At 38.7% G+C, this 14,465-nt stretch overlaps 2 protein-coding genes across 2 annotated transcripts; one reads left to right on the top strand and one right to left on the bottom strand.

Annotated features, from left to right (window-relative positions):
- Positions 1–476: 476 nt before the first annotated feature.
- Positions 477–10,834, top strand: LOC123869232 (programmed cell death 6-interacting protein). Its single transcript, XM_045912056.1, has 14 exons — positions 477–724; positions 994–1,112; positions 1,550–1,677; positions 2,764–2,917; positions 3,377–3,501; positions 4,341–4,653; positions 4,931–5,054; positions 5,353–5,536; positions 6,044–6,238; positions 6,625–6,741; positions 7,291–7,653; positions 8,122–8,277; positions 8,785–8,902; positions 9,198–10,834. The coding sequence occupies exons 1-14, from the start codon at positions 525–527 to the stop codon at positions 9,404–9,406; spliced, it is 2,505 nt and encodes an 834-aa protein (XP_045768012.1). The 5' UTR covers positions 477–524; the 3' UTR covers positions 9,407–10,834.
- Positions 10,835–12,559: 1,725 nt separating this feature from the next.
- Positions 12,560–14,010, bottom strand: LOC123869254 (cytochrome c oxidase subunit NDUFA4). Its single transcript, XM_045912102.1, has 3 exons — positions 13,832–14,010; positions 13,191–13,337; positions 12,560–12,712 (listed from the first exon to the last, which is right to left on the bottom strand). Exons 1-3 carry the CDS (start codon positions 13,871–13,873, stop codon positions 12,656–12,658), a joined length of 246 nt encoding a protein of 81 aa, XP_045768058.1. The 5' UTR covers positions 13,874–14,010; the 3' UTR covers positions 12,560–12,655.
- Positions 14,011–14,465: the final 455 nt, after the last annotated feature.

Here is a 14,465-nt window from a genome sequence, read left to right on the forward strand (position 1 = left end):
GAAATGTAAGTTTAAAATTTCCCGCAATTCCTCTATTACGAAGTAATAGTAGATAATATTTTTTTTTCTCTTTCGTCTGGCTTTACACTGATTAGCCAATGTCAAGTTTGTAGTTAATTACAAGTTAGGGAAACTATATGTATAAGTATGGACTTCGTCTGTGCCGGCGACCGCCGACATACACGCGGCGCCCCTTTAGAGCGCTTCCCAATCCACCACCAATAAACACGATCAGCACAAAAACCGACCACTTCTAACAAAAAAACACTCCAAAAAGGCAAAACACGCGCGCCAGCGAACGCCACCACAGACGAAGTCTGGTAATAATAATTATTACCGAGACTTTGAAATATTCGACATTGGATTTGGACTATTCACATCCAAAAAGCTAAGAACGCGGAGCGGTAATTTAAAAAAAAACATTAATTCGTCTATGGTTTGTCGTTGTTGAATGTTGATTGTCACTAAATGTCAAAATTGCAATCAATTTGACAATTCATTTCACAAACAAATCATTCGCAGAAATGGCTGAATTGTTATTTGTGCCGTTTAAAAAATCCTCAGACGTTGATATCGTCAAACCTCTGAAGAACTTGATCCACTCGACGTACAACACAGGGGATCTCAATGAAGACTTCACGGATCAAATCAACGAGCTCAGCCGGCTTCGCACCAACGCTATTTGGAAAGTGTTCGAGAAGTCGTCACTAGATGTTCTTTACAGGTATTAACGCATGAGTCACTCTCTATCATTGATGCATTGCTCATAAAAAAATATTACATTAGAAACAAGTAAATTGCCCAACCATCTCTTGTAAAAATGTAACTCTTTAGTAAGACAAAGAAAGAACCATCTTCTCGTCTGTCCATTGAAATACAATAAAAATAGAAGTAAACAGTCGAACGACAAAGCCAAGCGTTAAAACTGATATCGAAAATATATTTTTTAAACTTAAATTCAAAACCAGTCTAATAAGATATTTGTTTTCATAGCTACTATGATCAGCTGGCATCATTGGAAAGCAAGATACCTCCACAAGAGGTGCAGATCCCCTTCAAGTGGAAAGATGCCTTTGACAAAGGGTCCCTATTTGGAGGCCGGATGAGTCTTAGTAAGTATACCTTTGTAAAATTACATAACATAAAAGTACAATTACTCATTTATACATTAGACTCAGTCACTTCTAGACACATTTCATTCTAATAGTGCCTTATTTTCTAGATTTTTTTTCTAAATTGTTTTTAAGCATTGTTATTACCCACAAGTTATGTTTCTGGGCCCAGTTATGCCAAAATGTACTACATTTGTACCAACTCATTAATTGTCAGAAATAAGATAACGAATCCTCAATTATAAGAAAAGTCTACATTACAACTTAAAAAATGTGTCAAAGCTCATAAAACAATAATTTATGACTATAAACTTAAGTTATTTGTACCAAGTCAAACTTTAAATATTATTATCACGAAATCAGTACAATGTATTTTGTAACATCTGATAATTTATCGAAGGAACAAAGTTTATACTTCAGTATAATGTATTATGCAGCTATCAGCTCCCTGTCGTTTGAGCGCATGTGCATCCTGTTCAACATGGCAGCTATGCAGAGTGCCATTGCTGCCCAGCAGCCGCTCGACACTGAAGACTCCCTTAAACTTGCAGCCAAACTGTTTCAGGTAAGGAACTGTTCAGTATTCATGATGGATCTTCAAGTTAAGAGATTTTCATTGATTGGGTTTAATTTGTTTCATTTGTTACAAAAATGTATATATCTATCTATATGTTTTCTTTCTTATATGAATGCCAATCATTTTATTTCCGAATGATGAACCTCCAGTTTTACACGAATAACAATTTATTCTGACTCTTTTTATTGCCTTATCATGCGATCAGTCGGTGGACTATGAGCAGAGTGGTTGGAGGAAGTTGGCGTTCATTAGGAGACAATTTCTCCAGCAGGATTTTTTTTTAAGTCTCAGTCAGTCTTTATCTCCTGACGAAGCTTCAGCTATTCTGCAATGTGAACTAAATGAAATTAAGAAATGGCTGTCAAAATGAAGGATAAAAACGAGTGCTTCAAAATCAGTCCATATAACATTTATTCTGACTTAATTAACAAATAATCACTGTCTTATTTTCACAAAACGGTCCTAAATTATAGCCTATAATCTTATTGGATAAACTCTCTTTCTGGTGAAAACCATATGAAAATCTGTACAGAGGTTTACTAACATGAACTCAGCACTGTGTGGCCTTTAATTTATAAATTGCCTTGATTTAATATGTGTAGGTGTACACCAGTCTGTCTAAATTGTGTATTTTACAAACAACTAGCCAATGCCTGTGACTTTGTCTGCGTGGATTTAGGTTCTTCGAAATCCTGTGGGAACTCTTTGATTTTCCTGGATAAAAAGTAGCCTATGTGCTAATCCAGGATATTATCTATCTACATTCCAAATTTCAGCCAAATCCGTCTAGTAGTTTTTGTGTGAAGGAGTACAAACATACATACTCACATACACACAAACTTTCGCCTTTATAATATTAGTAGATGTGAAGTGTGATAGTGTGATAATCTCAGACTTGTAATTGTATCTAATGAAATAACTGGTAACAGGAATGGACATTCTTAAATATTAAAAAAAAAAAACAAAAGCATTTTTGCTTATAACCAACAATAAAATATGTTTACACTTTGATGATTGAAACGTAAGCCCTAATATATGTTTTTACTCAATTTCCTTTAATCCTATCCTCCATAGCAAGCGGCGGGAATATTCAGCTACATGAAGGGAAACATAATGATGGCGGTGCACCAGGAGACCACGCCCGATCTCAACCCCGACACCCTCAACGCTCTGTCACAGCTGATGCTTGCACAGGCTCAAGAGGTCATCGCATACAAGTGTATCAGAGGTATACTATTTTTTCCAGTTTAGAAAGTCTAGCAGCATTGTCATCATTATTAACCTGGGCTAAATCTATTATTATATAATATTAATCTGGGCTAGGTTAAAATCGGACTCAAAGGCATGCAGATAGCTATTTTAACGTAGACATCTGCTAAGAAAGGATTTTTGAAAATTCAACCCCTAAGGGGCTAAAATAGAGGTTTGAAACATGTGTAGTCCACGCAGATGACACGCAACCAATGGCGTGCTGTTCATAGAAGCATAAAAGCACTGCTTACCCAAGTTGAAATAACGCTATTTGCTGCTTATTTTATATGCTCATTAGACCTTATCTGCTAATTTTTCATCATGGCAGTCAGTAACACCTTAGAAATGCCTCTCATAATCTAACCCTGTGCACGCCACTGCACGCAAGCCAGCCTAGTATAATTAACTTCATTTCGAAAATTGTTTTTACATTTAGATGAAATGAAAGACAGCATGGTGGCAAAAGTGTGCTCGCAGTGTGAAGAGTTGTTCATGGACGCCATGCGCTCGATGCAGAAGGACGCCCAGCGGAACCTGTGGGACAGGGAGTGGATACCTGCCGTAAGTGTTCTTATAAAAAATTTAGTAAAAGTAAATGAAATACAGTGGACCCCTGGTAATCCGGCCCCTGTCTAATCCGGCACCCCCTGTAATCCGATAAGTTTATTTTATTATTGAACTAGCTGATGCCCGCGACTCCGTTAGCGTGGATGTAGGTTTTTTAAAAATCCCGTGGGAACACTTTAATTTTCCGGGATAAAAAGTAGCCTATGTGCTAATCCAGGGGATAATCTATCTACATTCTTAATTTCAGCCCAATCCGTTCAGTAGTTTTTGCGTGAAGGAGTAACAACCCACACACACATACATATACACATACACACAAACTTTACCCTTTATAATATTAGTGTGATGTGATGTGGTTTACTTTTGACATATAAAATATTATCGTTGGATCTTTAATTTGTCGGATTACAAGGTACTCTTTAATAAAAAACGCCGGACTATAGGGGGTCTTAGGCAGTACTCTATAATCCGACAAATTCGATAGTCCGACACTGCCCTGCAAAACGTTTGTCGGATTACCGGGGGTCCACTGTAATGCCAAACAAATGATTTATAAAAATTGACTTAAAGTCTATTTGACGATTTTTTATAGATAAATATTATGCTAGCAAAAAACACAATGTTTTTAAAAATCTACAAAAACAAGCTTGCAAATTGAGCTTGTCAGCTTAGAAATTGAGTTTGCATGTAATTTATTTCACTTAATTAGAAATTAGGAACAATGTAACCTACCAAAGCTAAACTCATTAGTTGTAAGACCGTATCGCCTTACATACTGCTAAAAGTCCATAATTAGGTATGTTAAATAAAATGTGAACATTTTTGCAACCCAGATTCAAGCAAAGCAAGCGACTTTCCGCGGTCTCACCCAATACTTCCAAGCGCAAGTTTGCCGCGCGAACAAAGCCGTCGGCGAAGAGATCGCGCGTCTTCAAATCGCCACAGAACTATTGAAGAATATGCGAGAAGGTTCTCCCGTGTATGAGCTCAGCGCAAAGGCCTCGAGGCAACTGGCGGCTGCCATCCGCGACAACGACTTCATATACCACGAGCGGATCCCAGACGCGAGGTCTCTGGAACCAGTTTCACGAGCGCATGTCGCTCAAGCCTTGCCTCCTCAGGAACGCTGGTCTCCCAAAGTTCACGGTAAGTGTTAGATCTCAGTTTCTTAATACAATTGGTATAGATTCTTGCATGCTATGTACTGAGAAAGACCTCCCTTATACCAGCCAAATGCCAAGAACATAAGACAAGTTTTTTGCTACACTTGTACTAGTTATTTTTAACTATTACTTCTACACTACTTATTTTTAAAATCTCAACAGGATATGTCAAAAAATTTACTTATTAAGTATAACGGACTGGCATTCAAATTCAACAGTAAAATTATTGCAATTTGAAGATGTATTCTTTTTTTGTACAGATCTGTTTGACAAGCTGGTGCCAATGGCGGTCCACCAAGCCATGCAAGCCAGCTCGGCTCGCCGCGCTGAGATTGTCAATGCTGAGATCAACAAGCTGAGAGAAGCCACACAATTGCTCAATAGGTAAGTTACAAGCTGATGCCAATAGCAGTGAATTAAGCCGTGCAACCCAGCCGGCTCAATGTACTGAAACCTTCAACTTTGTAGGTCTTGTTTGGCGTGAATTGACTGATGAAACTACACAAAAAGTGCTTTAAAACAATTATTATTATCAGTAAAAATGATGTACAACGATTTACCCAATTTCTGCTATTGTAGCGATGTCAAAAACATTACTTTCGTGATGTTTCGTGAACACATGTCAGCCACTCAGGTCTTCCACTACCTATAATTAACACAGCCTAATTTTTTTTCTCCGCAGCATCCTAGCATCACTCAACCTGCCAGCATGTATCGAAACAGAAGGAACTGGCGGAGCGGGTCTACCGGAGTCCATCCGCAGTAAAGCCGCGGCGGTGCGAGCAGCTGGCGGCTTGCCCGCCTTGCAGCAGCTCATGGCTGAACTGCCCGAGCTCCTGCAGCGGAACAGAGAGATACTGACTGAGGTGAAGTATAACCTGTCGTAGTATCTTACCAACATGTAGCAAGACAAGGAAGTGCAGGGCGGGCTCTTGTAGAGTCTTACGCAGCCTGAATTTAGCTGTGCGCTATGATTCGTTTTATGTCAACTGTCTTTCTAGTCTTCCAATGCTGCGTTTTCTGGTGCGAAGGCGACATACTAGCACCTTGGGACCCCAACACCTTATAGGTTTTAGGAACAATGTGCTTTGCCCATTCATTGTTACATCAGCTTCGCAACCCGTTGAGCCATGTCGGTAACTTCGGGTTCTCCTACAGATCTCACTTCTGGTTAGATCACGCAGAGAAACTCCAAGCATAGCTTTATCCATCACCCGCTTAGTTACTTTGAGCTTTATTCAAAGTCACTAATTGTACCACCACAAAAAGGATTACAGTATAAAAACAAAAACACAGACAGAAAGAGGATACAAACGGCGGTCTTATCGCAATCTTAAGAGATTTCTTATAGTGGTATAATAATTTTATTTTAGGCAGAGCGTATGTTGCGCGAGGAAGCGGAAGCGGACGCGACGCTGCGCGCTCAGTTCGGCGCGCGCTGGACACGCACTGAGTCCGATAAATTAACGGAGGCGATTCGCGCCAACGCGGCCAAGTACTCGCAGATCATTGATGGTGCAGTCAGAGCGGACGCCATCGTGCAACAGAAGTTCCAGCAGCACAAAGAGGTCAGTGTCACAGGGTAGCAGCAGGATAAGCTTGGTACAGTGAAAGTTCCCACCTTCTGCAGTAATACTTGACAGCTGTCTTTCTCAGAATTTCGGATAGTTTGGAATGTGTTTTGGGTTGGAGCAATTTTGGGTTGATTAGTGTAATCCAGCATGAATGAATGAATATACTTTCATTGTACACCACGAAATGAGTACAGAAAACATATACAAAGAAAAACAAAAATATAGGCAGGTACAATTTGGCGGCCTTATAGCTTTATAGCGATCTCTTTCATTCAACACAACATGCAGTGGTGTAAAGGACATAGCATGTGTTGTTATGTTTTGTATTATTATAATAAATGTGTAGTTTTGTGAAATAAAATAAATAAATTGTCGCACAGAGCATCGAGCTACTGAGTCGCAGCGACGACCAGATAGACGCGGGGGTGCCCAACGCGCCCACGCCCACCGGCGGCGACGGAGACATCGTGCGCACGCTGCGCAACCTTATGAACACGGTAAGTGCGTCATATTTGCAATACATTGCTTCTTCTTCTCTCTGGGCTGGTTTCGTTAATCGATTGCTTAGAATTATAGTTATTGGATGATAGTCCCTACTTTTAGATTCTTAAAATTCGCGTGGGAACTCTGAGTTTCCAGGATAAAAAGTAGTATATCCATCCCGGGATGCGAGCTATCTCTGTACTGTAAGGAAGTGATGCCCGCGACTTCCTTCCGTGGATTTAGGTTTTTAAAAATCCCTTGAGAACTCTAATGTTGTTACAGGACAAAAAGTAGTCTATGTCCATCCCAAGGAGGCAAGCTTATCCTGTATCAATTTTTATCTAAATCGGCTAAACAGATGGCCCATGAAAAGTAACAAACAGACACACTATATAGCATTTATAATATTAGCATTTTATTCTAGCTAAAGGTCGCTACTTCAGCCGCATAGAATATCTATCTTGTAGGATATTCTCTGGGATAAAAAGTCGCTGACTACTTTATTAACTATCCGTTTAATGCGTCATAGCGATCGAGATTAAACTTTATGTCGTTTTCAACAGGTGGAAGAAATAAAATCGGAGCGCGATGCAATCGAATCGGAGCTCAAGAGTGCAACAATAGATTTACGGGAGAAATTCCTCTCTGCATTAGCAGCGGATGGCGCTGTGGACGAACCTGCGATATCCGCAGGAGCCCTAGGCGCAGCCCTGGCGCCCTTACAACGCAGGGCCAAGGAGTCCCTAGCGAGGCAGGAGACCTTAGCTGAGGAATTGCAGAGGAACCATGCGGCGCTGATGGAGACTCGAGGAGGTGCTAGTAACAGGGATGAGGTGTTAGGGAAACTGTGCGCGGCTTACGATGCTTACCAAGACTTGACTAGCAATTTGAAGGAAGGTGTCAAGTTTTACAATGATCTGACACAGGTAAGATGTTAATTATAATATACTTAATTTTACATCATTAGGTATCTAGGACACCTCATACAGTGTGGTTTTTTAACTGGGAAATTATGGGGAAATCCAACACCATAGGAGATACAGGGAGACTGTCTTAGGAACCTTTAGGGCCTATGCCAAAATTGTTTTGTGAAAACAATTTTGGCATAGGCAATTTTTTGGTCAAGCGTGAGTTATCATAAAAATCAATAAAATACACTAATTTTTTAAGTATTGATCAACTCAGTTACATGTAAGGAACATGTCATAAAAAATCGACTAGATTTGGATATGGTACATCACTATAACTGTGAACTTTGTACCCATATGTAGTATATCGAAAAGATTATGATGGGACTGATCGCGACGAATTCGCTTCGCTTCGCCACGATTCTACCGCGATGTGCGTCGAGCATAAGTTTTATATTTTTTTTATCAAACCTATCTTTTTTGTAGCTGCTGGTAGCGTTCCAAAACAAAGTGTCAGACTTCTGCTTCGCGCGCAAGACGGAAAAGGACGAGTTGTTAAAGGACCTGACGCAGGAGGCCTCTCGCTCCACGCAGCGCCCCGCGCCTTCGCCCCCGCAGTATCAAGACGCAAGTGTTAACGAAGTATGTACTTCGTTGTATTTATTACTAGCTTGTGCTCGCGACTTCGTCGGCTAGGACTGTACAAATTTCAAACCTCTATTTTACCTCCTTAGGGGCTGAATTTTCAAAAATCCTTTCTTAGCAGATGTCTATGCCATAATAAACCCCGAACACGTACGAAACGATTTGCTTCCTCTTTCCTAATTCGTACAGCTAGGATATGGAACCCCCTTCCGGCGTCATTTTTCCTTCCACCTATATGGGTACCATCAAGTCAAGAGTGAATAGGCATTTTCTAGTCAAGCGCGCTCCATCTTAGGCTGCATCATCACTTGCTAGCAGGTCTGATTGCAGCCAAGCGCTAGTCTATATAATAAAAAAAAAAATAGTTATCTGCAGCCCGATTCGTCCAGGAGTTTGAGCTGTCCATTGATAGATCAGTCAGTCAGATTTTCCTTTTTATACTATAGATAATTTTATATCAAACGCAGTATTAGGCCCTTTACTAAAATGTATAATGTGTTCCAGCCGTCCGTGGTGGCTAAGAGGGACCCGCCTCCCCGGCCTCCCCCGCCCTCCGCCGCGCCCGCGCCCGCCGCGCCGCCGGCCGCCGCCGCAGCGCTGCCGTACCCTCAACAACCACAGGGTATGCTGATGCTAACCATACTTTGACCACACCTGAGACCTGATGAGGCTGAGACACACTTGAGAGCTGATAGTAACTCAGCAGCTCGATTGCGGTAGAATGACGGCTACAATATCACAATCGCAAATCGCAATAACATTTGATTAGTTGACACTCGCTCACTATTGGCTACAATGTATTGTTGCAACAAGAATAGCATTTTAGCCAATAATACCAATAGCCTTCAAGGAATAAAATATCACTTTATCCCCTTGGAACACAAATAACACGCGCTAATTTTTTCCTCCGTCTCCAGGTATGCCACTGCCGTACGGGACGCCGCTGGCCCCGTACCCCGTGTACGCGCCGATGCCAGCGATGTACAACCCGTACGCCACGCTGCCCTACCCGCACCACTCGCGCGTGCCCCCCGGCGCGCCCTACCAGCCCTATCAGTACCCGCAGCACCCCGCCGGCTACCCGCAGCCGCCGCCCGCCGGTTACAACCCCTACCAGCAACAATAGACACACCGCATCCCCCCTCGGCATTTTACTATCGGACCGCGCGGCATCGGAACAGTTTGCATCCCTATTCCACTCCACTTCCATTCCACTGACTCATACGCAGTAATTCGCTTCCTCATTTCTAATTCGCCCTGCTAGAGTTTAGAATGCCCTTTGGGTTATAACTGTCCTAAGTAAATAGAACTACGTGAACAAATAAAACTTGTTCACGTAGATTGAACACTGTACTTTTTAATTTGCATGGCGGCCATTTCGAAATTCGCCATCTTGGTTTTTATTTCTAACAGATGGACAGTGGAGGCTCCTTTTGGACCCCTGCGGAACCCTAAAAACATGTTCTATAAGCACTTATTTGTCTCGAACACTTTTTGCACATAAAGTAAGTCCAAAGAAGTTTAAATATAATGTCACACCCTTGTTGAATACATATTTCCTGTTTCTTTTCATTTATATATTCTTTTTAGGGTTCAAAAGGCCTATGTAACATGTAACCAACATTTGGACACTCTGAATCTGAAAATTCTGAACTTGCTTTACATTGATAGAGCTTGAGGAGTAAAAATAAATGCTTTACCAATAAACATTAAAAATTTACTCTATGGAGTTTTTAAAAATAAATATATCTGGGGTTGTAAACAATCAGGGAGGAAATACATAAGTGCTACCGGCTACAATAAGTTAGTTTTATGTACAAATAATCAAATTATTTTTACCGTAATATATTTAATTTTTATAGAAATGAAATTAATGTAGTGTGAATAATCGAAATATATTACTAACTCAATGATTTTAGTGAGCTATGTGGCAAGGCTCAAACAGTTGATATAGTATACTGCTGTATTCGTGATCCCTTCAATATAATTATAGGTACTGGTGAACAAACAAATGGTACTTCTAATAATTATAATACTTATATTTTTTTTTAATCTGCACATTTAGAGACCACTGAATACCTATATGAACTATTTTCAAAACAATATGCCTTAGAATTGAGCCCAGAACCACTGAATAAAAATTTGAATTTATTTCCAAGCTAAATAACCTAAAACTGTATTAAAAATTCCGAAGTTCGTGTTTAGATGAAAATGTTACAATTACAATAAAGTTACAGTTTCAACAGCTTTCATTCAGTTTTTTGCTCCTCCTGTAAAATTTAATTTTGTGTAATCAAATTTTCCATATTACATAATGTAACATAATAATTATTACTTACAGTATTTGATGTCATATTTCTCGACTGTCTGACCCTTGCCTATAATTATTATTATTACACAAGTGAATTATGTAGTAATTATTTATTTATAATGTAATTTTAATTTCGGGATGGTGTCTCTAGATTTAAAGGGTATGTTGTTAATGTTCGGAGTATACTGATTGTTAAAGCATTTTCAATTTAGGCTTAAAAATGATATTCTAATAAAAATAAAACTATAAGTATATCATTATATTACTATAACTGAACAAGCACTGATAAATGCATAATGTGGTGTTTTCTATGAATTTGTATATCTCTTTTTTTTAACAGTAATATCTACAAAGCAGATCCAAAAACAATAGCAACAAACTCACAATTTTTTTATGTTGGACCAACACTTAGCGCTGACAGAGTGAACTGGAGTGAGGGAACTCCCAGTTTAATCCAGAGTCAATATGTCAAATATTAGGCTACTATGGGTGACGTGAAATCAAAGAAAAATAGTCGTTTCATAGCCTACCTAGCGTCAAATGTAGGTAACATTTGACGCTAGGTAGGACGATTTGAAACGTCGAAACCTCCTCGATGTTTTGTTACAAGTGCCCCGACTGTCGTGAACTGTGACGCTGATATCTATAGACTATAAATGAGACTCGTTATCATAATTATTTATAATAGACTAAACAGCTTTTGCTGATAGGTCTATATCAGAAGCGCTTCGAGTTTTCTAAATGTTTGTCATACTTAAGCAAAAATGCCAGAGTGCCAAAATAGACTATAAACGCCAGTCTTGATACAAAATGTATGACGCCAATCGCCGTGTCGCGTCACATAACAACATGATTTTAACGCTTTGGCACCTTTAGTTTGAGAAATAATAAGTCAGAAGTTTCACTAACTCAAGATGTTTTGTTGGTCCAACATATGAATATTCTAGACTGATATAAAAATAGCTTCAAATAGGCTATAATTACACACTGAAGTGCTTTTAGGTGCTTCATACAAATTTGATTATTTTGTAACACAAATAATTTCGCTAATAGTTAATTTTATATGAAAAAATACGTATTTATCTCCAAAGCATGTTTGTTTCAACTTTTAAATGTGTTATTTTTAAATAATGTAATTTGTAGATATATATATATATATTTCAAATAATTCGAGTTGTTTTATTTATTTGCCATGATTTCATAGATAATTTGCTTCAAAATTGTTTTTCAAGGCAGCCAAACTAAGAAAGGAAAATTGTGTCTGCCATATTGAGATGTCCTAGCTAGAATTTTATGGGGCCATGATGCTCATTGCACCTAGTATTAATACACCCTTGGAGCTCTGGCCATATATATCAACAACCTCTATACTCTAGTCTAGATGCATCATACTGAACAATTAATATTTTGTGGGCTTCAACTCACTTTTGCTTACAATCCATTGTTACAATCTGATGTTCAGTGTCCCAACTAATTTTGACAACTTCATAGAACACAATTTTTGTACAAAATGACCTATGCAGTCACCTAGATTAATAACCCAGTACCTAGCATAGTACATAGAGGTTATTGGATATCATTATTTATTCACACTGTTAGGGCTCATACATCATTCAACTACTGCCGTTGCCCTGTAGGGATGCTTGCAGTTAAAGCATGCCTTGTTCGACATTTTGTCAGTATACTGACGACGGTTGCCGCAGATTTTTGACGCTGACAAGTGGCGAAGAGCCGCAGTTGTCAACGCGCCGCTCGTATTGAGACCTTATGCGCTATCTCCATGGGTGAGAGAATCGCAACCAGTCCGACTATAGTATAGCCCTGAGGAGATTGGCCTTTATGAGTCGTATTGAATTTGGTGGCACTGAGAAGCTATCACCACAATTTCCTCATCCGTGCTCATGGTGCCTTAGGCTCCCTTTACCATTTATCTGAGTATATTCGAAAGGTCACTCAATGAAACACAAATTAAATTATCACATAGCACTATTTATTAAATAAAAGTTTCTAACACTGCAGCTCATTTCCATTACATAAGATTAATTAATTACTATTAACCTTAACTTAGTACTTGGGTGCAGGTGACTCTATCTTGGAGTAATCAATGTTTGGTGAGTAGAACTGTTAACAAAAATAACTTAGTAAGAATCCATTAGTCTAATTAGTATTTGAGTTGGGTACGTAAGTCATTAAATACATATTTATAAATTCTAAAAAATAGAAGTTGTTTATTTGTCATTCACCAATATTATAGAATAGTATTGATCTATTACTTGTAAATATCCCATTCACAAGTAATAGATCAATACTACAACTGCAATGCAGCATTTTATCTCTTAGTCTATATCTAAAAGTATTGAGGAAAAAAAGACCCTAATACCTAGTTATTTTCATTACCCTATACATCGGTTAAATTACTTATATTTACTTTAGAAGTTCAACAAGATTAGAAATGGGTGTGGTTCTAAATGCTAGTGTCCTAGTAAACACCTACGCCTAGTAGGTTAGCACATTTCCCTCTTATGCCTACTGCATTATTGCTTATCTTATAAGATAGCAGTAAAGTCTATACATACTCATGACATAAAATACCACATACCTTGTACTGCTTGTCTCTATACTCTTGCCAGGGTTCGGGGTTTGAGTTCTTGTTCCAGGACACGTCGGGAGAGCGTGTCGCCAGACGGAGTAGATAGAACATCGACCCTCCGCATCCCAGACCCACACAAACATATAGTGGGATCAGCTGAAAACCAGGACAGAAATATTTATACTAAGTACCTATATGTACCTATATTATAGGAAAATTTGTTGGCTAGCAGGGAAGTTTAAACAGGATATTTTCTTATAATTGGCTAAAGTGAAATAGCTTGAGCAACGTACTGCCGTTGTGAAAATGGAATTATAGATAACATCGCAAGGAAGTTTAAACATGATATTTTCTTATAATTGGCTAAAGTGAAATAGCTTGAGCAACGTACTGCCGTTGTGAAAATGGAATTATAGATAACATCGCAATTTAATAATGTTAGAGTATTAATCACCACCAGTGGTGATTAAACTTACGAATTTACAAGCTGCTAATAATCTATCTATCTAATAACTATTTACAGGTACTACGAAAGAAATTAATTTCTATGCTTGAAACTGGATAGATAAAAATATACTATCACAAGAGAGATTTAGGTTAATTATTATGTAAGACGGAGTAATAAATAAAAGTCAATAACGTTAACTTACGGCCTTGTGTTTCTTCAAACTTTGAAGGCTCAGACCTTGCATTTTGATATTTGTTTTTTTCTAGCAATGAACTGATTATCCGCAAAAGTGATTTTTATTCACGATACAAATTCTTGTAACTTCTAGACAAAAAATCTCAAATCAAAATCACAGCCAAAAATGACATTCTGTGATCATGTGATGACAGTTGACACTGACAGTCAAGTGGCCATTGGCGATTGCTGGCGCGCGTGCTCTACCTTTTTGTAGTGTTTTTTTTTTTGTTATTAAAAGTGCCCGGGTTTTGTGTTTTACTGGTGTTTTTGATGGTGGAACTGACCGGGAAGCGCTCTAAAGGGGTGCCGCACGTGTGTCGGTGAGCGCCGGCCAGACGAAGTCCTTATTTAACTATATATTTTTCCTAACTAGTTAGTAACTAACTACAAACTTGACATTGGCTGATCTTTGTAAAGCCAGAGGAGAGAGAAAAAAAAAGTCGATTATATGAAAATGATATAACTAGTACTAGTATAAGAAATTGAATATATGTAATTTCTAGATGTACATATAAAAATATAACTCTAATAGTCAACAAATACCCTTACATTTTGTTCATCGTTCGATTTCGATCATTCGTTTACAGTGCCATTTGCCA

Source organism: Maniola jurtina, chromosome 10 (genome assembly GCF_905333055.1).
Source record: "Maniola jurtina chromosome 10, ilManJurt1.1, whole genome shotgun sequence".
NCBI lineage: Eukaryota > Metazoa > Arthropoda > Insecta > Lepidoptera > Nymphalidae > Maniola > Maniola jurtina.